Source organism: Taurulus bubalis (assembly GCF_910589615.1).
Source record: "Taurulus bubalis genome assembly, chromosome: 17".
NCBI classification, from domain to species: domain Eukaryota; kingdom Metazoa; phylum Chordata; class Actinopteri; order Perciformes; family Cottidae; genus Taurulus; species Taurulus bubalis.
In genome coordinates, this window is record NC_136605.1 from 3,797,345 (window position 1) to 3,824,405 (window position 27,061).

Here is a 27,061-nt window from a genome sequence, read left to right on the forward strand (position 1 = left end):
GTGCAGTCAGACGAGGGAGGTCGTCTTTCAGACCAGATATGGAGGCTGGAAGAAAGACTCTTCACAACACTTGGAAACTTTACTTATTGTGCTCCTGACCCAGAGGATATGAACGAGGGAGGAGATCTACTCTTTCCACCTCATTCTTAAGAAGTGGGCTGCTCTTTTTGCACGGTTTTGAGGAGGCTCTACCTGTGACTGAATTGCATGGGTTGCATTTTCCGGCTACAAAGGACAAATAACCGGAGGATTACATCGTCAGGATCTGCTGTGTTCGAGCTTAAAAGCGCCCTGGATTCTGGTTTCACCTCTGGAAGTCACAACGTACCTTCACTGAACATATGAGGAGTTTGGCTTTTACCACAGCATTCACATGTTTTACTATCCTGCTCACTGACGGCAGTCTTTCGGCAGAACTTCTTGTGTTTCTCTTTCTTCTCCTGAAGAGTCTTCCTCCTTATCTCGTCAGTCATCCTTCATCTTTCTCTCCTTTGTGTGCTCTGGAGAAGGAGGAGCTCAGGACCAAAAATAAGTTGTTTTTTGGGGGGGCAAAAACAGTCCTTTTTGATTTGTTGACTCCTCTACATGGAACCACTCTGAACCAATCAGAACCCCACCGCCGGCCAGCGATGGACTGCACGGCGGCTATCCTGAAGGCGTGCGCCCGCTCCAGGACCAAGTGGTGTCGGCATGAGCGGTCCTCAGTCCGTCGACCGGGGAGGCCGGCGGACGGCTGCGGCTGCGGCGGCGACGCCACGGCGTCGAGGGTCGTCAGCCGCGCTTCTTCCGTCCTGCGGCGCTTGCTGTTTTACGCCTGTTGTTGTCTGTTCCACGAGGACGTCCCTGACCGATGTCGGGAGCGGTACAATTGTCCCGGGGCTGCACAGAGAGGAAGAGGAAGTGAGGAAGAAGGTGAGAGTGAAGGACTCTCTCTTGATCTTCCTGTTTCAGGCAGACAGGTTTTTATTAGTGTCAGTATTTGGAGTTTTTTCCGTATTTTTACTGACTACGCTGTATATTTCAGGGAAAGGTGTGTTGTGAGTGTGGACAGTGAGAATCAGTCTTTGTTTCATTATCGTTCTTTGCCCAATGTAATGTTTCCCAAGCCGTGTTTCCATTCACTAATCGTAGACATTTTTTGAAAAAAAACTGTATGGGAATGGTAAAATTCAATTAAACTTCCTGACTTTTGCAAAAACGTTTTTCACGTTAGCTGGATGGATTATGAAAACACCTTTTATTGAATACATTCTAATCTAGTAAGCATTGACCTAACAGATATTACTATGACGCGCAAATGCTCATCTTCGTTTCCGGACATCATAAAACATGGACAATACTAGCTGACATGAAAGAACAATAAATTTCCCCAATTGAAACAAATTCCCGAAGACCTCTCTCCATTTCTCTCTCGTAGATGGTTCGATAGCCATGGCGACTCTTTTGGTTCCCGTTTAGCAACTTCTTCTTCTTCTTCTTCTTCTTCTTCTTCTTCTTCTTCTTCTTCTTCTTCTTCTTCTCTGTTCACTGGCAGATTATTTAGTTTATTCGCTCCAAACCAGTTTATTGAAATGTGCCTAACTCTCATTTCTCTTTTGCGTCATTATAAAAGTTGGCTTAAAACTCATTTGACCATTTATTGGAAATATGGCTATAGAGGCTTCTTCCATTAGTCTCCCTAAAAAGCTGAAACATGTTCCAGAGAGAGACTATCTGCGCCACAATAAGCAACCAATGACTCAAATGCTAACACAATGCCTGTTGCTAGCTACAGCATGTCATGTCAGCCGATCAAAGTATTGTTTTAGCATGAATGATGCAGTTAGTCGTTAGCATGCTAAGGAAAGCTTTGTATATGCAAGTTACAGTAGTTAGCGTTGGCACTTGCAAACATTATATTGCTTTCTGATGTGTCCACATTCCAATACATGTTGACATCAGGATGGTTCTCAGGAAGCTCTCTGAGCTAGCAAGCGTTTTGACTGTTGGCAAGATAGTTGTCAAGTGTTGGCAAATGCTGTGCCTTGCTGTTGGTCAGTGGCGTGCACGCTAAAGTGTACTTGTTTGACTTGACATGAACATTTCTCTGCAAAATGTAGCTGTTTTAAATGCTAGTGTGCTTTTCTTTTAATTTCCAGAGGGCTAACAAATCTGTAGCTCTAGTTTAACAACGGCTGTAAACGAACAGTGCCAGTAAATTTACGGCACGTAACCAGTACTTATGCTCTGTATAGGTTTTCATTTATTACACTTCACAAAACTATCATTTGTCACCTTCCTATTTCACATCTGACATCAAAGGCAAAACAGACTAGCACCAAAGTCAACCAGCTTTTATACAGATCCTACCTGTTCACAGTACAACTTGTGTGGCCTTCATTGCCACTAAGGAATTTCCCAGTGTCGGGTTGCTTGATGGAAAAGAATTTGCCTGTCTTGCCTCGGTGGTGTCGGCGACAGTTGTCCTTGTCTTAGATGCTGCATACACCTTTAATAGCTCTGTGGAGGTTCAAGAAATAAGATAGAATGTTTGATATTCTTGCCTTTTTACGTGAATCTGAATAAATAAATGAATAGAAATGTGTCTTGACATACAATACGGAAACTAAACTAAAGTTAAGAGAGATATGTACTCAAAACTCAGTGACATACTGTAGGTTTGTAGCAAACTGAGGAACAGAATGGAAGTTTGTCAAAGTTAAGACAAACTGAGCGTCTTTGTTGCAGTAAATGTCTCAACGTCTTGTTGAACTTTTAGCTTCAAAGCCACCGGACAGTGAGACAAAAACTAATATTTGTGCATCCTCATGAAATATATGGAGCTGGAAGCTTGGTGACTTAGTGATTACTTAACGGGCAGGATGAGTAGGATTTGTCGGTTGGGGTCAACAAACCTGAGATTCACTCTCGTTTTGGACCTTGTCCGCCTCACTATGTTCATGTTTCTTTTGTGCGGTGTCGGCTAGTAATGTGCAAACCTACCTGACCCGTTATGAAAGCCAATAAGCAACACCCAACCCACAAAATCATGTTTGTTTGTTATTGTGTTATTAATAGCCTACTCTGAACGCTGCTTTGTCAATATTTGACCCTCCCAAAAAGTGACAAAGCAGCCGACTGGCGTTATCTTTCAGCAGTCAGTCGGCTTAAGCGGATGAGTCAAGCTAGCTAGCTGGCTTTAGCTTCACTTAGCTTTTTTCTCCGTGCTCTCTAAGGTCAGTGCTTCAGCTCAACGTGAAAGCTTGACGAACAAATTGATGAGCAACCTCACAGAATCCTAATTTAGGATTATTTTTGTCCATGCGATTGAGATATATATATATATATATATATATATATATATGGATTTAGTCTTTTTTTTTTTCCCCAGCTGGTTTTAGAGTTTAAAGTCACGACCGGCTTTCAAAACCACATTTCTTCATCACATGTCTTTGTCCCTACCGGGGTTTGATCCCACATCACGCTTTCGCTCACTGTGTTCCTTTGCGGTACTTTTTCCCGCTCGACTGTCTTCAGGGCTGAAAATAACCAGCGCTAAAGACGGCATTAAGGTTCAACGTGTCATCCAGCCATGTCTGAAAACCAAAGTGTTTATAACTGTTCAGAATGGCTAAAACTAAAAGGCATAGAGAAGGAGGAGACGTGATGATCGGATATGGGGATGAAGGAAGGAGGAAGCAAGGACAAAGGGATCAGAAGCTACAGTAGTTAAAGAGACAGAAATGTTAAAGTCTCCGTATCTGATCTTTCCATCTTATTTTTCTTCTTCTAAAAATGACTCGCACACCCTGTTATTGGCTAACCACACACACACATGCATGTGTGCGCATAGTGTGCTTTCCAGTGTGTTTTGTGTTCGGTGTGTGTGTGTGTGTGTGTCTCTCTAGTATTTAGTCCCACAGTCAGCAATTTATAGCTGTAATTACAGACAAAGAAAGAGACAGAGTATGAGCTTTCATGCTGCGGCTTACAGCTGTGTGTGTGTGTGTGTGTGTGTGTGTGTGTGGGGGGGGGGGGGGGTCTGTGTGTCTATTCTTGGCAAATATGTCATAATAGTGAATATGTTAATATGGAGATCAATTACTGTTCCCCACAAAATCTTCCCTGTGGGATTTGCGTTCATGCTTTTTATGTGTGTTTTAAGTTGTTTTTTTAACAATTTGATCTATTTTCATTCCCATTTATCTGCTTGGATAAGCTGCAATTCTCCAATATCACAGTGTGAGGAGGCGGGGCAACAGAGTATATATACATATACCCTTTTTGGGTTGTTCCAGTGGTCAAGTCTGTGTTTCTGTCAATGTGTTTCCACCACTGCAAATTCAATTTGTGTGGCTTCATTTCTATTTGTACTTGGCAGCAAGGCATTTTTTGGGCCGTAATGCATTGGCAAAGCTGATATTAAAGGGTGCTTGAGAGTTAAATGCCAAGATTGATTCTACTCTCGATTTCTGTGTGATGAATATGATGCTGGTTAGCTTAGCTTAGCATACAGACTAGAAACAAAGTCGATGAGTCGAATACTCTGGAGGTATGTGTAATTGTGTTCATAGAAGTGAAACCCTCAACGAAAAACCTTTTCTTCGCGCTCTCCAGGTGAGGAGCAGGAACTCGGACCCCCGCCCTCCGTAGACGAGGCGGCCGATGCTCTGATGACCAGACTGGGCTTCCTGCTGGGGGAAAAGATCATCAGTGAAGAGCCGGGGTCCTCTTATCACGCCCAGGATGATGGACAGGTAATCAACACGTATCCGGATGCAAACGTACACACATTTAGGATGTTTTTAGATGGTTCCAGCAGGATTAGCCTTGGACAGACGGACACTGAGATACGCCTGCATACACACACCCGACCAAAACATAATCTCCTGACAGAGATAATAAAACACCACAGTAAATCTGTATTTGTCTGTCTGTTTAATACTTTGTTTTCAGCAGCAGCTGGGCTTGTTGCATGTTTAAATGTACTGCTGCATATGGATCATATTGTTTATCCTGCTGACATTATTTCCACACAAGTTTCTAAATTCTCAGCTGTTTAATTTTAACATTAGCATCCACGTGCATCCAATCATGGATATAGTTCTGTTATCAGTTATACATTTATTTATCTCTGTGTGAGAAAATGCACATGTGATTGTTTGAAATTTGTCAATTGCATTAGTCTCATGGTCAATGCGTGAAGCTTGTCAGCATGTATGTTACTGTTGGCTCGAGCACAAACAACGTCAGATTCTCTAAGTCCCGCCCCTCAAACGCAGACTGGTCAATCATAGCGTAGCATTGGCCAGCCAACAACTATCTGCTTTCCTCGTAATAATGATACTTGTTACCTAGAGAGGTCTAAAGGAGATACTGCATATGTTTACATGAAACATGATGTTTATAAAGCCCAATTGAACCAACATTAGCGCTTTTATGCTACGCTAGCTACTGAATGTACAGTATACCCATGCTGCTTTTGCTTTTTAATGTTTGTAACAGTGAATGAGGACCGACCCGGTTGTACAGCAACAGTGTTGTTCTTGAATTTCAATGTTTCCATAGGCGTCGTTTTTCCAAAAATGTAATATTTATAGATAGTGACAGTGTCGGCTCTGTGGTCGCTCAGACATTAGCATCAGGGGGCGGGGCTTAGCGAAGGCTGCTGCTATAGATACATCGTGTACAGACATAGGAACTAAACCCTTTATAACTTGGCTAAGCAATGTCCCTGAATTACTGAATTGGCCCGCTGGGGATCAATAAAATGTATCTTGTTTTAGTAAAAGTGCTCCAGCCCTTTGCCGACTAACCAGCTGGCCAACTTGTGAGTTTAGATTGTCACACAGCTTCATGGTGAGGAGCTAGAGTTGTCAGTTTCAACGAGCTCCTGTTGGCCACACAGAATGACTCTCTTTGTCTTTTTAAGTTAGATTGGGTCGTTCAATGTACTGAAGAATATTTAATATCCTTAACTTAAAACTCACCTTTTGCAGCTAAATTTTAACAAGAAATGTTTGATGGATTTAAGCAATCTGGTCTTTTTCAACCATTATCATTTCCAAGTAGAAATAACTCTTTATAACATTCATAAGCAAATTAAATGAAACTCGAGTCCCATCAAATTATACTTTGATTCATTACTCAGTCAGTAGAAATAGCAATAAGTCTTTTGCTAAACTGATGTGCTCTGGATATTAGTTACTGTATATTAGATACTCATAATACTGCGTGAATATATTGTTTGCCCATTTCTTAGCAACTTGAATTTAAGTAAAATGTTTCTTTGTTCTTAAAATGACATATTCTGTCCTTCGTCTTTCAAATTTAAATAAAGAAATGTTTCTTCTGTATACATGACTAAAAGACATTGTTGCATACGTATCGTATATACAAGAACGTGAGGATAACATCTCATCTTTCCCCCACAGAGGATCTCTCCTTCCTCCAGTCTGGCCAGTAGCAGCACCTCCCCTTGCTCCACTCTGCAGCCTCCTGCTGGAGGGGAGGGCAACAACGACAACCACGCCTCCTCTAACCACGCCTCCTCCAACCACGCCTCCTCTAACCACGCCTCCTCCAATCACGCCTCCTCCAACCACGCTGCCGTCACCTCCCCCACCTCAACGCTGGAGAGCAGAGACAGCGGCATCATAGGTGACATGCCGTAGATACAGCTTCTTCAAAAAGAAACCCTTTCACTGCGAAGTAATTCACTCTTCTTTCTCTCTCTCTCTCTCTCTCTCTCTTTCAGCCACGTTGACCAGCTACTCCGCCGAGTCGGCAGCAGAGCGGGACGACGGCGTCAGGTATCCTGTCGGTGGCAGCAGCCTGAATCTCTGGCAGCAAGGGGGCCGGCCTGTGGTGGCCTCCAACTCCTCTTCCTGTATGGGAGCAGGAGGAAGCACGAATGACGGCTTCCTGTACAGGGTGGAGGACATCATGGCCGCCTCCACTTACAGCCTCAACAAACTCCACCCTGACTGGGGCCCTGGCTCCGCCCGCTCGTCAGGCTCCACCCACTCCATCCCTCTCTACCTCATGCCCCGCCCTAATTCAGTTGCTGGTAAGATCACAGATAGATGACACATAGAAATAGAATAAGAGAAAAAGGGACATTCCCATTTAAATCGACGTAGCAGTTTGATCAATGTGGCGACCATTATTACGTGTAATGTTGCCATTGTGACCGTTGTAGCTAACTTCTGTGTAAACTAACTCGACCAGCTGCAAGTCACGACTCACGATGGTGAGATTTTGCAGTAACGACTAAAACAAGTGCAGTAGTACGGTTACAAAGCATAGGAAAGCTAATTTCTACTGCCAAATGAGTGACAACGAGCTAGCTAGCTCGCTAACCAGTGAACAGCTGGCTAGCATACTTTATTTATTGCTACACCGGTGACAGAAAATGAGCCGAACCGGGCCTTTTCACGCAAGACGCAGCTTCAGCTTCACTCTGTTGTGTTTGTTGTGACGCAGCAAAAAGCTGTTCAGTCGAGCTATCGGAAAGAAAAAGGGTTTCAGAGCGCAGCGTTGTCACATTCACTGAGAAAGAAACGGTCCCTCCGCCGTTCTGGAGAAAATGATAACAGCCGTACAAGTACGTCGATGTGTGTTCTCACCATAGCAACTAACAACAATCGCCATTTTCTTTTGTGCTTGTCATAAGAGCACGGAAAACCGTTTGATGTCTGTTCTACTTGTGAGAGAGAGAAAAAGAGAGAGAGAGAGAGAGAGAGACTCTAGTGGTTTCCAGTCTTGCAGTGCGCTCCCACACACACTCTTTCCTGTTAGGAAGGAACTACATCACTCTCTCACCCAGAGTGCGTTCACTAGTGATAGTGAGCGAACAAAGCCTCGCCCTCATGATCATGAGATCTCTCTGGGTTCCTAACATATAGAGGCATATTTATAGAGCGGTCAGCTGTTTCACAGCTGCAGTTCAGCATCACTTGAGGTAACTTCATGAGTATTACATCTTTTTAGGCATGAGACAATAATTGCAAATGAAAAGTTGGCTCACTCCAACCTTTTTATTTGAAAGAAATAGTAATCAATATTTTTTGTTGGCAAAGGACAAAACATTTAAAAGAGCATAATTATGCTTGAACTTATGCATTTGTCCCACAAGGGAAGAAGGTGAGATTGGAGGCCAAATATTCATCTACAACTTCTTAACTCTGCTGCATTTGCTAAGCCCCGCCCACTTCTGAGTGATCCAATTAAACTAAAATGTCTCGTAACTAAACTACATATTCCGTTTCTCTCTGAAACGCATCACAATACAGAAGCTAAAGATGTGACATCTTCTCGTTCACTGTGACTTTAAAGGACAATATTAGCTTATGACAAATAAGCTGTTATCAGCATATGTATCGATCGCCATGTGACAATAAAATGCTGTCGGTCGGATCTATAAATCATCAACTGTTTACTTAAAGGACTAGTTCAACATTTTTTAAATGTACGTATTTCATATTGTAGTATGGTTAGCCTAGCTTAGCATTAAGTATGGAGGCAGGGGGAAGCAGTGAGTCTGGCTCTGTCCACATTTTTGTTATTGTGTAGTAACACCTCTTAAAAACATTAACGAGTCGTTTGTAGGTTGTTGTGTAGACACAAAGACCGTGCCTCTGTAACGTGTTCAGAACTCATCCTCCCTTTCCTCTTTTCCTCTCTGTCTCATAAAAACTAAAAAGGAAGGAAATGTCATGTATGACGTTTCTCAAAACACACACACACACACACACACACGCATACATACATACATACGCACAGGATACGAGGCACAGCCTGCTTCCACGTTCTCTCTCTGTAGCGGATTGAAACTGGATTGAGTGGATCAAACTTTGGGTAGGTGTCTGTCTGACGACTCAAAGTGAACAATATTTACTCATGTTTTGTTAGATTTGTATTCCGCTTTATAGTGTAGGGAAAATCACGACACGGCATTTCTCGGGACAACGTCCCACAAATACTGGCTGTTCTTCCCTTCACTAGCGACAGATAAGAGGAGGAGTACAACGTTTCTTGAACTTTAGCAGACCTTTTATTTATTCTGTGGTTGTATTTAGAGATTAACTTGTTTCATGTCTTCATGCAGTGGTTGCTACAGGTTGTGGGTTTATTTGCAAACTGTGAAGCAATAAGATCAGCAACTTTCAAGTCAACCTTTAAGCCAGGAACTAGTCCCGCCCCTTAAAACCATCACTTGTCGTTAAAGCTTTTGGACAGAGCGGGCTAGCTGTTTCCCTCTGTTTCTAGTTCTTGTGCTAAGCTAAGCTAACCATTTTACATGTGCTGTACAGACATGAAAGTGGTTTCAATCTTCTCATCTAACTCACCAAATTGCCATCAATATATCTCCTGAAATGACAACTATTATTTTAAGAACAGAGTTGGATCATGGCATTGGATCCTTGTATGTTCAGACCTCTAAACCTCTTCTTCTTCTTTTTACGCACACACAATCAGAAGTTTTGGTTTATCTAATGAGATTATATATATATATATATATATATATATATATATATATATATATATATATAATATTGAACGATATATTATCAGTAGTATCAGCACGTCAAATTATTTATTTATTTTCTTTATTTCAATTTGGGTCAGCTATCATCTACATTAAACTCTTATTTCATTTTGGTTTAAACTTATTTAACATATTTTTAGTTCTGTGATTGGATGTTTTAATACCAAAAATAGCCCTTTCATAAGTTGTATTAACGTTCTCCCCTTACATTTCGTATGTGGCTTGGACATTTTAGCAAAGAACAAAATAAGATTTGAAACTTAAAAAGATCTAAAACTTTGTTTATGCAGAAAACCAACGTGTCCCTCATTCTCTCCCTGCAGCCCCCAGCTCCGCCCACCTTGAAGATCTCTCCTATCTGGATGAGCAGCAGAGACACGCCCCTTCAAGGACGTCCCTCAGGATGCCCAGGCAGAACTCTGGGAGTCGTAGTCAACCGGACCACAGAGGTAAACGCACACAAACAAACACATAAAACGCAACAAAGCCGTGCTATTCTACAGACGGTCTTACAATACTCCTCCCGCCTCTTCTTCTGCAGTGAGTTTCACTCCCTCCCTCAGCCTGAAGCCGCTCCACTTCGAGGTCCCGGGTCTCTCGTCTGATTGGCTGTTCACCGGCAGGGAGTGGCTCTTCCAGGAAGTGGACGCTTGTCTTCGCAGCGGCGACCCGGCAACCAACCGGGGCGTGGTGATCGTCGGCAACATGGGCTTCGGCAAAACGGCTATCGTCGCCCGTCTGGTGGCCCTCAGTTGTCACGGAAACCGCGTGTCGCCAACCGCCACCAGCAACCAGACTAAACGTACGCAGAGAGAGACGTTTTGATATATGTTCAAGTAAAATCATCGTTTAAAAAAAAAACCTGTCCGTGTGATGACAGTGGCGCATGAATCTAGAAAAAAAGTTATAGCCGTTTCTTTCACAAAAGTGATTTTGTGCCCAACTCGGAAGTTGCAATTACTATTATTATAATAAAATGTTGGTTCTTCCTGGGGGCTTGAACCAGATGCTGTGGATGTCCCCCAAACATGAATTTTGTAGCAGATTACTATTTATTTTCTCTATATCCTCTTCTGTAATTCCACATTTTAAAGCCAATATATGGAAAGAACTATTCCAAATGTATAACTTGGAATAGGATAAAGTGGAATAGAATACTACGCTCTGGTTGCCAGCTGTCTTATTTCCAGATTTTTGTTCCGTCTATTCGAACCAGCGACCTGCGCTAACCCTCGCTAACCTCCGGGTTACCAGCAGGCTAAAACCAGCCCTGACTTGGTCAGTTTTGACTCGACGTGAAGGCAAATCTGTAAGAACATGTACTCGGAGTGCATTAAAAAAAATAGAATGAAAAGACCTAATGTTGTTTTTAGAATTGTTCCATTGCTAGCTGCATTTTTAACAGCGCTTGAAGGGGACATAGTAAATTGTTGGCAGTAGCCAACGTTGCATGCTTGCCAAAGGATCCCCAGTGAGTTATTCCAGCCATGAAGGCAACCTCGGTCAGTCTGTAAGAGAAGGCTGAGTCATCATGCAGAACCCAATAAAATCAGCCCGACTCGCGACCAGCAACCACACTTACGGCCGAGCCAACCAGCAGGAAAACCCATTAATTCATGGAGTGGATAAAAAAAACAGAGTTAAGAAGGCAGCAGCCAGAGAAAGACAGATATGGTGTGTGGCTTTACATCTTTACTGAGATTGTGGAAAATAATATTCTTAATAATCCCTCACTCCAGATGCAGAGGCCGTTTCTTTCTCTCAAGACTCCCTGGGAAGAGGAGGAGGAGGAGACGAAGGCGGGGGAGGAAGCTGTCCGGGGACTCCGGAGATGAGGAGGAGACAAGAGGAGGCGCTGAGGAGACTTGCAGCACAGGTAACATCCCCACTTTACTAAATGTAGATCCACTGGCTCACACAACAGATTACTTGAAAGCAGTAACCTGAAAGTAACCAAGTACATTAACTTAAGTACTTTTTTTGGCTGGGTATTTGTACTCAACTTTTTATGCTACTTTAAAATGCAGTGCACTGCGTTTCCTTCAGTAATATTACCATCCACCCACTAGCACCTCTACAATTTCCGAATGAACACGTCGTTACTCGCATCTAGGTCTTGTCATCGCCTTCGGGTTGCTAGGCAACCAGCGAACACACTAGGAAGTCACTGCACTCGGCCAAGAAATGGTCTGGTGCACAACCCCCCACAACCCGCTGTAGAAAAACCACCACTTTGGCTTGCTGTATCTCCCTTGTTTCCATTCGCTGTGCTAAGTTTTCCTGCAACCAGAAATCAGCCATGAGCAGAAGGGTTGGTGGAATAGCCTCAAGTCCTAGTCGGGTTAGCTTAGCTTCAGACTCGGCTCTGCTCCCTCTCGACTCCGCTTTCAGTAGCATTTGGTCCGGCAGGTCCTGGGTGGTCGGTGATCGTCTCAAGGTCGGCTCCCCACGAATGAATCCAATCCCTGCGCTACCGTCTCCAATGAGTTCATATGCCATAAGCGCTCCAGTACCAAAGACAAATTAAGACAAACATTTTGCAAAATTCATGGGAGCTTCCGTAAAGATACTAGAGTAATATCCATCTCCTTACTTAAGTCTTGGCAAGAAAGCATTATATAATATAAGAAAGCTATATATTATGCAAAGTTTTGAGCCACTATACTGTAGTTAACTTGATGCTGAGTGCAATCTGTTGTTGGTTTATATGAATGTTACACAGATGCTCTTTTTTTCACATTTCATCACAAAATGTCCGTCCGGCGGGAACTTAAACGGCTGGTTATGAAATCAGCAACAACAAACTCGAATCCGCAAATCATCCAATCATCTCTCCCTCTCTGACCTTGCAGGTAGTCGCGTATCATTTCTGTCAAGCTGATAACTGTCACACCTGCCTGGTCCCGGAGTTCGTCCACAACATGGCGGCGATGCTAAGTGACGCCCCCCAGCTGTCGGCCTATCGGGAGCTGCTGCACCGCACGCCTCAGCTGCAGAGCACGCTCAGTCTGCGCTCCTGCATCCAGGATCCGAGCTCCGCCCTCCAGAGAGGAATACTACAACCACTGGAAGCTCTCTACAGAGGTACACTGGGATGCTCTGTATTCGGATGGCTTCTTCTTCTTCTTCTTCTGTAAAAGCCAGGGATATAATACTCAATGTGTTCTGTTCTATATTGTTTTTTTGTTTTTGTTTTCCAGAGAGGAAGTTGCAGGTGGACGGGGCGGGGCTTATTGTACTGATTGATGGGCTGAATGAGGCAGAATTCCACCGGCCGGACTATGGCGACGCACTGACTTCCTTCCTTTCCCGAAACGTCCAGAAATTTCCTTCCTGGTTGAAGGTCATAACCACTGTCAGGACCGGTCAGCAGGTATACACACCCACAAAAAACAACTATTGGATGTTCTGTTAAACAATGCATTTATTTATTAAAGCTCCATGTAAGCTCACTATTTGTGGTGACCATCATCAAATTCCGGTTATTGACAGCAATAACACAGTAACAGTTTAGACTTTGACAAAAAAAACTAGTTTTTTGTAAAAAAAAAAAGATGAGAAAAATCAAACAATCCTCTGATCTTTCTCATCTTTTTTTTTTTACAAAATTTGAGATCTATTTAAAACGTTGTACTTCTCCACAGTGTTTACAGGGGTGGAGAGAGAAAAAGAGTTTAAAGCATCTTTTTGTATCCTTTCCAAAAATAAAACATAACAAAGAGCAAGAAAACAAACTCAATTCAGAGTTCAAGTGTGAGAAATCTGTTCTAACGACAGTAGTAAAGTTAAGCAAAGGTTGCATAACTAGTTTACAGTAGTAAAGTGAAGTAAACATTAGCATAACTAGTTTACAGTAGTAAAGTGAAGTAAACATTAGCATAACTAGTTTACAGTAGTAAAGTGAAGTAAACATTAGCATAACTAGTTTACAGTAGTAAAGTGAAGTAAACTTTAGCATAACTAGTTTACAGTAGTAAAGCGAACGTTAGCATAACTAGTTTACAGTAGTAAAGTGAAGTAAACATTAGCATAACTAGTTTACAGTAGTAAAGCGAAGTAAACATTAGCATAACTAGTTTACAGTAGTAAAGCGAAGTAAACATTAGCATAACTAGTTTACAGTAGTAAAGCGAAGTAAACATTAGCATAACTAGTTTACAGTAGTAAAGCGAATGTTAGCATAACTAGTTTACAGTAGTAAAGCGAACGTTAGCATAACTAGTTTAAAGTAGTAAATTGAATGTTAGCATAACTAGTTTAAAGTAGTAAAGTGAATGCTAGCATAACTAGTTTACAGTACAAAAGTTAAGCGAATGTTAGCATAACTAGCTTACAGTAGAAAAATAAAGTGTTGCCGTCAAGATAAAGAGAGTTTGTAAAACACAGCTACGTTCGTTCTTGACTAGCACATGCTGTTTTTCCCCGCTGTGTGGAAGCTCGTTCTTGGTGCTATCAGAGATTAAGCTAGCGTGAGGGACTGTGTCCTGTTCTTTGTTGGATTCTGGATAGTTGACACTCAAGCTGCCTCCGCCAACGTTACTCGAGATAGCAGTGTATTTGCTGACGGCTTAAATGTCAGCCTTTTTTTCCTTGACATTTAATGTGACATTTTAAAGTATATTAAACAGCCAGCACGGTTTTGACAGATGGGAATAAATACTTATTTTCTCATCGTACTTTAAGTACTAACACTATGCATCTGCATCGAATGAATATGTAAGACCCCTTTGACAAACTAACTGCTAACAGACCCCTAAACTAAATCTCTTTCACTGTGTGTGTTTTTCCATCAGGACATTGCTCGTTCTCTGCCTTTTCACTGCATCTCTCTGGACAGGATGGAGGAGAACAACGCCATAGACCAGGACCTGCAGGTAACATACACACCATCTGCTGCCTGTCTGTCTCTCTGTCTCTGTCTATCTGGACATCTTTACATCTTTATTTTCTTTCTCAGGGTTACCTAATGCAGCGTATCCACAGCAGTGCAGAGATCCAGAGCAACGTGTCGCTGACCAATGGTCGCCTCGACAACACTGCGCTGGCCAAGCTGATCGGCCACCTGAAGAGCCTCAGCAGGGGCTCCTACCTCTACCTGAAACTGACCCTAGATCTGATAGAGGGGGGATACCTGGTCCTGAAGAGTTCCAGCTTCAAGGTGAGGAATGGGTGGGGGTGACGAGAACAGGTGGAGGGGGAATAAAACAAGGATTGTAGGAAAAACACATTAGTCAGGCGAGTCAGTTATAGTAGATAACTACCTGCTTTGTATTTGTTTTGGTAATGTTACTCTGTTTCTTATGTAATTGCAGTTGACGGCTAAACCTTCTGGAAAAATGTGTGCGTGTGTTTTGTGTAGGTGGTCCCTGTGAGTCTAGCAGAAGTCTACCTGCTGCAACTCAACATGCGGTTTCCCACCCAGTCGTCATTTCAGAGGGTTCTGCCGCTGCTCAACGTTACTGTGGCGTCGCTGCACCCACTGACCGACCAGCAGGTGTGTGTGTGTGTGTGTCTGCGTGTCTGTGTGTGTGTGTGTGTGCGTGCGTCACACTGCAACAACCTTAACTTTTCCTACAGCGCCATCATCTGGTCAAACTTGTTATTTGTCCAAATAGTTTGGACTGAATGCCTGCTGCAGAACTAGTGACACTCCCATCAGCGGCTAACATTAATCATGTTAGCATGCTGACGTTAGCAGTGAGCTAACAGCTTTGCTGTGCCAAATGTACAGCCTCACAGAGCTGCTTGCATGCAGGCTGTAGACTGTTGGCAGTGTTGAAGTTGGTCCGACCCGTTCACACTGAACAGAAAGCCAACATTAGCCTCGTGGTATTATAGCACAGGTCTGACCCCGGGGACTGTGTTTGTTCACGCTAAATATCGTAAATGACCAGACTTGCTATGATTTAACGGTTCAAAACGATGCCGAAATAACTACAGAATAATGTCTATTTGTAAAAAGTCATTACCACACGCAAACAACTTTTAAGATGCTTGTTTTCTGAGGGATTTTCTGATTCAATGATGACGGCAGGAGGAGAATCTAAATGTTGTGTGTGAACACAACATAAGCCTTGTTGCCATATCTTACAAGTATAATATGAAAACACTTGAAATGTAACCGCAAATTCAAAGAAATGTACAACGGTTTTTATTTGGTTTTGCCTTTCATGTTTTTCTTGCATTCCGTCGTCCATCCCTGATTTTTGCATAATGACAATAAATGACCCTTGACTCCTCCTCCAGCTGTTTGAGGTGGTTAACGCCAGCGCTCTGACCGGCGGGACGCTGCACTGGGGGGAGTTCGCTCACCGTCTGGAGCAGCTCTCCTCCTTGCTGCTGCGGCGGGGCGACGGCAGCAGGATGCTAAGCCACGCCTCCTTCAGGGAGTGGCTGATGTGGAGAGAGGAGGGTCAGGACGACAGGTTCCTCTGCGACCCCAGGTACACCGACGGACAGAGAGAGAGAGAGAGGGAGAAGAGGGAGGGAGCCAGACGTCTTTACTTAATCGGTCTGTTTTGTCTCTCCAGGAGCGGTCACACTCTCCTGGCCTTCTGGCTCTGCCGGCAGGAAGGAAAGTTAAACCGACAGGAGACGCTGGAGCTGGGACATCACATCCTGAAGGCTCACATCTACAAGGTGAACACACACACACAGACACACACACAGTCTGCGATTTATTTCTGTCAAGTGATACCGATGCCTTAAAACTTGCATTCTCTCTACTGACCATCAGGGGGCGACTCCTCTGTGAGAAAATTACTCTACTACTCTAATTATTTATTACCTCAGAGTTTACATCCGTACTTACTTTTAAGATAACGTTACTTATTTGCATGATAACTATTTCTATGCCATTCTTCACTTGAATTCCATGTGTCGTGCTAGCTAGCTAGCTAGCTAGCTGGAGCCGTGTGTACGTCCGGTGTGAAGCGAGTTCCACATAAAAGTTCTGAACGGGGTTCCACCAAGTCACTTTATTTATTCATACAGAAGCTATCCACATAGATCTACCAGTCAATTATCCCTCATTATTTTGTTTCTGTGGCATCAATTCTCGTCTCCTCAGGGTCTGAGTAGGAAGCTTGGGGTTTCCTCCTCAGTTCTGCAGGGGCTGTGGCTGTCCTACAGCACGGAGAGCCTGAGCCCCGCTCTCTCGTCGCTGCGCAACCTTTACACCCCCAACATCAAGGTAACATTTTCCACACACACACACACACACACACACACACACACACACACACACACTTGCTAGTACGGCTGGACTTTAACTCGACTCCCTACTCGTCCAGGTGAGCAGGTTGCTGATCATGGGCGGGGCTGATGTTGACGTCCGTAGCGACGTCCTCAACAACGCCCCCCTGCTGTGTGTCCACGCTCACCTGGGCCACAGTGACGCTGTGGCGCTGCTGCTCGACCTTGGAGCTCAGGTACAACAAAAATATATATTTTCAACATTTTTGTATGGAAACATTGTGTGAGGTTATGATCAGAAGTTTGTTTCAGTATCGCAATCAAACAGGTGGCTTTGTGCTGGTGTTTCAGGTGGACGCTCAGTCACAGGACGGTTTGACCGCGCTGGGATTCGCCGCAGCGGCTGGACATCTGGACATCGTCACCATGCTGAGTCAGCACGCGGCTAAGGTGCCTGTCTACCTGTCGGACTGCTTGATGTTGTGATTTAGAAGATTTAAAGCCGCTATGTGCAGAATTTACACTTTAAAACGTAGACTGTGTACTTCAGTGCCCTCCTGTGGGCGTATCAAGAATGTCGCCGTCTCCGGAAAGTCTTTCCATTTCTCTTTATTTCTATTTCTATGAAGAGATCAGTTGCAGCAGAGGTGTGGACATTACTTCTGACAGATTTAGAACAGCCATTACCCACAACCCCCTTCATCTCCATAAACTAATACTAACACAAACAATTCTAAGACAAAGTGTTATAATACAGATATGCAGGTTCATCAGCACACAATCAATTTTTAAAAAAAGAAAGAAAAAAAGTACATGCCAAGAAATAGTGAACACCTTGGATTTCCTTGCATTTTTGCTAAATGTATTTACATAAATTGTAGTCAGATTTTCCTCAAAGTCACAATAAATGGACCAGCTACGTCTGCCTCAAAATAGTAACATAAAAAAACGTTGCATGTTTTGGTGTATTGTAGTGTCTTGTAGTGGTATTTAATTATTTGCTTTTTTGGGTTACTTTGTAGTCCAGGCACTTTGTTGCCATTGCTGGATTAAATGTATTGTTTCTCCTTTTGGATTTTTTAATATTGATGAATATATCAATACAGAAGACCTTTATTTGAGTGTTATTAGTTTACATGGAATGTATGTGTCTATAGCAACAATGATGAAGATCACAAATGACCGTTATTCCAAGGAGTTCACTATTTTTGTCACGGGGCAGCGGGTGCGCAGAGACCCAGGTGCAGGAGGGAGAGACTGGAGGCAGGTTTCAGTGGTAAAAATCCAGAACGGGCTTTAATTAGCAAAAGGTCCAAATCAAAACAAAGTATTTGATCAGGGGTGGCACACGACATGAAACAGAACAAAGACAATCCGACAAGGGGACAGAAGGCAAACAGGTTTAAATACAAGAGGAGGGTAACGAGGAACAGCTGGAAACACGGAGGGCAGCACAGGTGAAAGGAACGCACAATCAGGGAGCAGAGCAGACAGACAATCATGGACAATCACAAGGGAGGAAGTGCAGGAACACAGAGGACACACAAGACAAGGACTTCACAATAAGACAGGACACCAGACAAACCAACATCGAGACAATTTTGTCCTTTTGTCCCTGTATGTGCTGAATACTTATAGTCGAATTAACCTCATTTAGAATAATAACAAATGGACTTCATGTCTTCAAAAACAGATCTCGGTGTCCTCAGAGTCTAAATACTAGTAAATAACTTGGACATCGAGTTCAATGATTTCCTGTCTCTCAATAATCCTGCATCCCGTTAGCACGGCCAGTCATTTTATTGTAGCCATGCACGTAGGCGGTTAGCTAGAAGACCTTCAGACTTGTTCGCACCGCTGCTCAGCGCTTTGCGTCGTCCCGGGTGCTCAGGGCGCCTCCTCTTAGCCTCTCCCTCTGTCCCCGCCTGTAGGCCGGCCACGTGGACAGCTCTGGCCGGTGCGTGCTGGTGCTCGCGGCTCAGCGGGGCCGCCTCGAGGTGCTGCGCTTCCTTCTGAGGCGCGCGGACTGGAGCTGCACTTCCTGCTGCGGCCAGAGGGGGGCGAGCCGGTGCCAGGCGGTGCATCAGGCTCTGATCGCGGGCGCCAGCGCGGGACACGCCGAGGTCGTGTCGTATCTCCTGGATCTTCCGGAGGAAGACGAGGATGAGGAGGAGAGACCTGAGATCAACACAGCCGACAGTCTGTGGGGAGAGACAGGTACTGCAAGAACTGTCTGCAGCGAATGTTCACGCTGCAGGAATACTACGCCACTAGTCATTACATTTAGCTGACGCTTTTATCCAAAGCGACTTACAATAAGTGCATTCAACCATGAGGACAAACTCAGAACAACAAGAATCAAGAGAATACAATTTCTTCAAGAAAGCAAAACTACAAAGTGCTATCAGTAAGTGCTACGAGTCATAACTACTAATATTTTGGTACCAGAGGTAGTTTGATACTTCAGGACTGTTGCTAATACTGCAGAAATACTACTGTTCAGTTTTACTAATTTACTTATCTGTATATTTATCACAAATATATTAAACATGAAACATAATATCTATGATGATTGTGTATGATATATATTTATATATTTAAAATCATTTGAAGTGCTACAGTTTAAGTTTGTGTTTGTTACTTGGGGAGTGTTGGATTACAGTGTTCACAAGCACCTCGGCGACACCAGGCTTAAACTTTAATTCTCTCTAATGTCCACCAGGGGGTGACTCCTCTGGTTGTGTAGAAGTAACACTTTGGCCTATGTATCCTGGCCTATGTATTACTTGTACAGTACATTATTAGTACTAAATACTGGAGGACTCCTAGTCTCACTTTACCAGGTTAGGAACAAAGAGGAAGTCAGACAGAAGTTGCAGAAATTCATCAGAAATCTCACTTGAGAATACTAGAATATCTCAAGTTGAATTTAAGTTAACTGCCAACTAAATCTAGTGGTCTACTACGGAAAGTAATTTGGTTGTGTTCACGCCCTTCATTCATCTTTAATCTGCGAACCACTCAAGTGCACACCATCGTCTTCTTCATTTCTGGAACCTCAATTTCTTATCATCTATGATTTTATAATTCATCTCATCTACTGTAGACCTTCATCGTGCAAGTAACCATATATGGTCATTTCCCTCACAAAGTATTTATAAATGAGTGCCCTGTAAAATATATTTTTATATATTTGCAGTAGTTCTTCTCATGCTGTAACACAGTGGCTCCTAAGCGCTTTTCACCTCAAAGGACCCCTAAACTGACAACAATTTGACCACGGACCCCTATTTGATAAGATCTTGCATGTGTGCATATAGGAAACCCGTCTCTATCTGTCTCTATCTGTCTCTAACTGTCTCTAACTGTCTCTATCTGTCTCTATCTGTCTCTATCTGTCTCTAACTGTCTCTATCTGTCTCTAACTGTCTCTATCTGTCTCTATCTGTCTCTATCTGTCTCTAACTGTCTCTGTCTCTGTGTGTCTGTGGCAGCTTTGACGGCGGCGGCAGGAAGCGGCAGGCTGTCTGTCTGCCGGTTGTTGTTGGATCAGGGAGCTGCCGTGGAGCAAAGCAACAGGCGGGGTATGGCTCCCCTTTTTAGCGCTGTGAGACGTGGCCACCTGCAGGTACAGTGGAACACACACATATATATATATATATATATATATATATATATATATATATATATATATATATATATATATATATATATATATATATATATATATATATAGAATAAACACTTTTTGGTGTTGCAAAAATGTTGAGTTTCCGTCTCCGCTTGTGCCTCTCGATCAGGTGGTGGAGCTGTTATTGAGTCACGGGGTGGAGGTGAACATGGTGGACCAGCAGGGTCGAACGTCCCTGATGACGGCAGCCTCAGAGGGACAAATAACCACAGCCCAGCTGCTACTGGATCATGGTAATTGACAGAATTGACAATAACATCAATCAGAAATCAGAATCAGAAACCGTTTATTTGCCAGGAATGTTTACACAAACGAGGAATTTTTCTAGGCGGAAGGTGCGTACATTAGACATGAGACGTTAGACGAGACAGACAACAATCAACAACAACAACAGTGCAGTGATATTAAATCAAGTATAAGATAAAGATAAAGTGCTCAGACAAACAGATAACGTTAATGTCAGTGTATGTTAACAATGTCAACAATCGGCCCTAGGCGTGGGTGCGATAGGCAAATGTTTGGGGACCCATCCATCCACAGGAGGCTTCGTCCATCCATAGGGGGCGCAAGCAATCCATAGGATTCTATGTTCATTATGTACACATGACATCTATTGCTTCTGTCCATCTGTTGCTTTCTGAAGGTTTCTTCCCTTTTTTCCCTTTTGAAAGTTTTTTTTTCTGTTTTTTGGGGAGTTTTTCCTGATCTGATGTGAGGTCCCGGGACAGGGATTTCGTATGTGTACAGATTGTCAAGCCCTCTGAGGCAAATTTGTGATTCTGGGCTACACAAAATAAACAGATTTGCCATTGGGTGCCATTCATGCATAGAGCCGGCATCAATGCATAGAGACACATTCCATCCATCTATAGGGAACACCCTTAATCCGTAGCGGCGGTATCCACCCATGGGATCACCATTCACATGGGTGTCATCCATCAATAGGGGTGCCATCCATGCATATGACCCCAATGTACACTGAGATTAATCTCTCGCTCTCTCTCTCTCTCTCTCTCTCTCTTTCTGTCGCCAGGAGCCTCTCTCGACCAGACTGACAAGGAAGGCTTAACGCCTCTGAGCTGGGCGTGTCTGAAAGGCCAGCTCCCAGTGGTCAGAGAGCTGGTGGAGCGAGGTGCAGCCACAACCCACGTCGACCGCAGCGGACGGACACCTCTGGATCTGGCAGCGTTCCGCGGTGACCCAGAAGTGGTGTGTATAGCAGATGCAGTTGTCGTTTTTCCCACATTATAGACTATGTCTGTCCCTGCCTTAGCTGTTTTGAGTCTGTGAAGTGTCCATATTCAAAGCTAAATGGGTTTCTTCTTCTTAGTATTTATTGATAATGGCAACAACAAAAAAGCAGATTATTTTTAGCTAACATCAGCCACATCAATAAAACGTGCTAAACGTTGTCTTTCTCTGTGTGATGTTCTGCATCAGGTGCAGCACCTGGTGGATCACGGTGCGTCGGTGGAGCATGTGGATTGCAGCGGGATGCGTCCTCTTGACCGGGCGGTCGGCTGCAGAAACACTTCGGCTGTCATCGCTCTGCTCAAAAAGGGAGCCAAGATAGGTAGAAACATGTCTCAGTAAAGCTGTTCCCGTGATTCATGTTATATTATATATTTCTTTAACCTCTTTGGACAGAGCCAGGCTAGCTGTTTTCAATATTCAATATTTATGCTAAACTAACCGGCTGCTGGCGGTAGCTTCATATTTATCATACATACATACTCATCTGTAGAGAGTGGTAATAATGTTCTCACCTCACCTTTAGAAAGAAAGCAAATAATAGTCAAGATGGTGGTAAATGTGTGAAGAGGAAAAAGGGCACATGGCTCATGTTTTGTGTGGAACAAAGGAATCCACTTTTGCTTTTGTGTGTCAGTAGTTAAAAGCCAAAACATTAACTTATAAGTGGACACATGGCGACGCTACCCACCCCAAAACCAACCTGTGTGTGTGTGTGTGTGTGTGTGTGTGTGTGTGTAGGACCAGCGACCTGGGCCATGGCAACCTCTAAACCAGACATCTTAATGGTTCTGCTCAGTAAACTGATCCAAGAGGGAGACCGACTGTACAAGGTAACACACACAAGCACAGGCAAACTCTCATTCAATCAGATGCACACACACACACACATGTCCATGTATCTGATATTGTGCGTATTCTGTGTGTGTATTTGTAGCAAGGTAAAGTGAGGGATGCTGCTCACTCCTATCAGTCGGCTCTCCAGAAGTTTCCCGGGGACGGGCTGAAGACGTCCAGGCAGCTGCGGGTGTGCGTGCTGCTCAACCTGTCTCGCTGCCACCGCAAGATGAACGTGAGTCTATCTCCCTCCATCCCACGGAGGAACACACTGGAGATGCATCATTACAACATCATTTGTAGTTTGTGGTCTAAAAATGACCCGACCTTCTGACACATTATCAGGAATTATTTTCTATCTTCTTGCAGGATTTTGGCCTGGCGGAGGATTTTGCCACCAAGGCGCTCGAGCTGAAAGCTAAATCCTACGAAGCCTTTTACGCCCGAGCCCGCGCCAAACGAGGACGCAGGTAACCATAGCGACATAAGGACAAACCAACTTTGACCAAATTCATGAACTGCTCCCTTTAACTGAATTCTGCATTTATGTAAGAGGTGGGTCTTTTGTCTACATCCAGCTGAATGACATGAATCATGTTCTGGGCAGTCGTCCTGGGGAAACTGACGAGTCATGCTAATTAGCATATTCATTCTTGCATTTTGACCAGGGCCAACCTCCGCTTCTGAAGAATGAAACAACTGCGGAAATGTCTTACACTTGCATTCCTTAAATAGCTTCAATGACCAAAACAAGTCAGATTGTATAGAAGTCTATGAGAAAATAAGCCAACTTCTCACTTGATTTATTACCTCAGTAAACACGTTTATGGTCTCAATTGGTAGTTTCAAGTCTTCAATACAGCATGACCATGACATGCATTAGGGTCGCATTGAGAGTAAAATAAACCTTTAAGTAGTAAAGTAAGCTTCAGGGCGGGGCTACCTTGTGATTGACAGGACGCTACCCCTGCCAGAGCCGTCTCTAGATAGTGTCTCTGGTTTCTACGTCATTCTTCTGTAGTCCAAATATGGTCACTTCCATTCACTGGTTGCAAAAAGTCAAGATGGCCATGACCGTAATCCACAATGGCGACTGCCGAACTCGGGGCTTCAAAGCAATGGGTGATGTCACGACAACTACCTCCACTTCATTTATACAGTCTATGGTTATGGCCAAAAATGTGTTTTGTGAGGTCGCAGTGAACTCTGGCCACCAAATCAGTTCATCTTTGAGTACAAGTGGAAGTTTGTGCCACGTTTGAAGAAATTCGCTCAAGGCGTTTCTGAGATATCACGAGAATGGGACAGATGTGAGGTCACTGTGACCTTTACCTTTTGATATTTTTGAAAACCTGTTACCCGTGTAAACAACAGACAGTAAAAAAACACAAAACAACAACTTATTGCAAAGAAATAAAAAGAAAACAGGGACAAATGGACTGACAGTGAAGTCCAAACGTTAACTTGTTCATGAGCGAACACCGTCTGAGCCAAAAACGAGGGAGAGCCGCAGATGTTCTTCTATAAAAGCTAAGAGAGCTTGTAGTCAACGTAGCTAATTCGCCAATCTCCCAACTGGAGATGTGGGCGAGTGGCGCCGGCCGGCTTACGTCACTTTAGCGTTCCTATTGGTGGGGTGAGCAGAAAAGGGTATGTAGTTCTCAGGGGAGCTTCCCAGTTGGCAGTGCCTCTCAGGAAGTCCCCAGAACTGTTGGTCATCTTCTGAAATCTTGTTTCTCTCTATGCTTGTCCTCTCTCTCACCATTCAGACAGTTCCCTGCCGCCCTAGAGGACCTGATTGAGGCCAGCCGCCTGTGCCCATCCAACCGGGAGATCCAGCGCCTTCTGACCCGGGTCAAGGAAGAGTGTCGGCAGGTCGCACAACAACAGGACTCTCCCCCTCCTTCGTCACATCCCGTTTATCAACAGAATGCGGCCGTGTCCATCAACGAGGCCAGGTGCAGGGACTCGGGTTGTCTGCAGGTGCAGGACAGGGAGGGGCTTACTGAGGAAGAGGAGGAGGAGGAGGAAGAAGAAGAAGAAGAAGAAGAAGAAGAAGAGGAGGAGGAGGAGGAGGAGAGTCAAAGGGAAGGAAATGCTCATCCCCACCCCTCCTCCTTCCAGCCTCCACCTGTGGTTCAAAGTCTCGACCCCAACTGCCGCCCTGGGGTGCCATCCCCCTCCTCACTCTCCCCCACCCACCTGTATCGTGGCCTCCCGAGCCCCGTGCACTCCCCTTCATCCCCCTGTCACCCCGCGCCTCCTCCTCAGTCCACCTCCTACCACCATTTCATCCCGCCACAGCGACTCAGCCAAATGTCAGAAAGTATGCCTGCGTTGTCAGGAAATGTTGGCCTGCACTACCATCCGCAGTCCGTCTCAGCCCACCACCACTCGGACCAGATCCAGGGGCTGCAGCAGCACCACCTGTCCAATCAGAGATCCTTCCAAAAGCAGAACCCCGTTCAAGGCCAGTGGCTCCAAGCAGCCAAAGTCCAGGTTGTCCGAACCAGTCAGCCCAGTTCCTCTTCCCATTCCAGTATGATTTTGGGAAGTTCTGCTTACTCCCAGTTTGGCCAACTGCCACAAGAACTGGCGGAGCTGGGGGAAGGCATTTGCCCGAGTGCCTTGGATATCAGGCCTAGCCTGCAGGTCCAGGCCGGGCTGAGCTCTGGATCGTATCCTCTGGATGACGAAGACGTTGACTTTGTTTGCCAGGCAAGACTTGCATCTGCCTATGGGAGAGAAGGAGGAGGAGGGGAGCGGGCGGGGATGAATCGGTTTAGCCAGGCGCGTCACTACAGTCGCAACCAATCCAAAGCAGCTTACTACCCAATGGAAGTTACCGAGGCGACAATGAAGCCTCCTGATAGCCTTCCACCATCGCACGATTACCAATACCACCATCAGGGGGGACTACAACGCCCGCTCAACACCCACCCAACCTCCTCCCCCGTTCTTCCCCCGAGGCCTCTTGTCCACTCCCAGAGTATCAACGTCCGTTTCTCCACCAGCAGCGGCAGCCTTGCCGGCGGGCAGCTCTCCAATCATGGCCCCAGCTTCAGGACGTCAGCCTCAGCCCAGCACATGGAAGCACCTTCAGATCTGGCCTTCGCGAGAGGGGTCACTGGCTACCACGACGACCTCTTTCTGATCTCCTCTCCCCAGTCAGAAACATACATGGCCGGAGGCGGGACTTATCCCGGAGAGGCAGGCCGGTCATCAAGGAACACTCCATTTATGGGCGTCAGCGACAGGACCGCGAGGGCCCACCAGCAGTATCAACAACAAGCTCCCTCCAGCTCTGCGTCCTGCCTCAGCCCTTCTCGCTCCTGGGCCGTGTCTTCAGTCGACACCGTTGTCACCTCGCCCAGCAAAACCCCAGCCAATCAAGGAGGCTTCGGTCCACCCCAGCCATCCTCCATCGCCTACCACAACCGCAGCAACAACAACGCCCACAACGACAACCAGCCAGACTATTATCCTCAGGGTGAAGGTTCGGTGAAAGTTGCCAGTCAGAATCCCTCCTACCTGGATGTGAAGCTGGCCAGAACGCTGCCGGTAATCCACAGCTGCTCTGACAGACCAAGTGACAGAAAGACGGGACCAACCTCTCCTGTGAAACCAAAAAGACCCTTCGTAGAGTCCAATGTATAGAGAACGGTTTAAATGTTCAGTAAAGACAAGGGAGCAGGGTTAATAAAGAGTGATTCAAAAGAAATGAGTGCACTCATATATTTCAGTAGTCACCGGGGCTTTGGAATTTTTAAGATTGAGCTATGCTTGAAATGAACCAGTTTGTACGCCATGCAGTTTATATGAAGTTCAGGAGGAAAGGCGCAATAAACAGCACACACTCTCCTTGAAGGTAGTATTGGTTGCACTTGGTTGCTTGAGGACAGAATTTTAAATCCTACATACACTTTTACTTCCGCAGACCTGGCCAATGTCGGTACTTTGCCGGATTGTCGCCAGACGTACTGACTCCTTTATTGTTCAGAAGAGTTAAGGGAAAGCAGAAGTTAAACATAAACCTTTGATAAGGAACATATCGCTTGTTACAGGTCAGGTCAATTAACGAGCCAGAGAAGAAGAAAAGAAGTAAGGGAAGGACGAGAGTGCTCTTCAAATGTACAAAGCACAATGAGGAAATAGGAAGATTTGGGCTCAGTAAGACAAGAAAGACACAAATCCACCACTATCACCTTTGTCTGCTGCGTACGCCTTAAATGAAGGTTTTTATTTAAAGTTTAAAGCGCTGATCACCTGGACAAGGTCACCGCAGGGTCCAGGCTTTAAAACTTGTGCCACTAAGGTTCTGGTCAGTGACCCGGTCCCAAGCCATAGTTTGAGAAACTAAAATGATGCAGTCATTGAATAAGCACTGGCTTGCTGTATATAACACAAAAACTAAGTGATATTTATCTTTTTTAAGTTATATATCTGTATTAAGCTGTACAAATATTGTTTCTCTAACTGTATATTCCTTTTGGATTTTATATGTTTATTTTGAGGGTCTTTTACATAGAAATGGAAACCCTCTTTTCAAAAAGAGAAAA

The 27,061-nt window shown here is 44.5% G+C and overlaps 1 protein-coding gene across 1 annotated transcript; it reads left to right on the forward strand.

Annotated features, from left to right (window-relative positions):
* Positions 1–629: 629 nt before the first annotated feature.
* Positions 630–26,251, forward strand: tanc2a (tetratricopeptide repeat, ankyrin repeat and coiled-coil containing 2a; the record flags this gene model as incomplete). Its single annotated transcript, XM_079233506.1, has 26 exons — positions 630–912; positions 4,597–4,736; positions 6,414–6,639; positions 6,737–7,048; positions 9,853–9,978; positions 10,071–10,331; positions 11,269–11,405; positions 12,382–12,613; positions 12,730–12,902; positions 14,323–14,403; positions 14,487–14,687; positions 14,889–15,023; positions 15,776–15,972; positions 16,060–16,168; positions 16,599–16,721; positions 16,822–16,959; positions 17,075–17,173; positions 18,655–18,940; positions 20,218–20,351; positions 20,524–20,647; positions 21,448–21,623; positions 21,855–21,987; positions 22,407–22,498; positions 22,603–22,737; positions 22,872–22,972; positions 24,272–26,251. 26 exons carry the CDS (start codon positions 630–632, stop codon positions 26,157–26,159), a joined length of 6,042 nt encoding a protein of 2,013 aa, XP_079089632.1. The 3' UTR covers positions 26,160–26,251.
* Between the last annotated feature and the right edge of the window lie 810 nt (positions 26,252–27,061).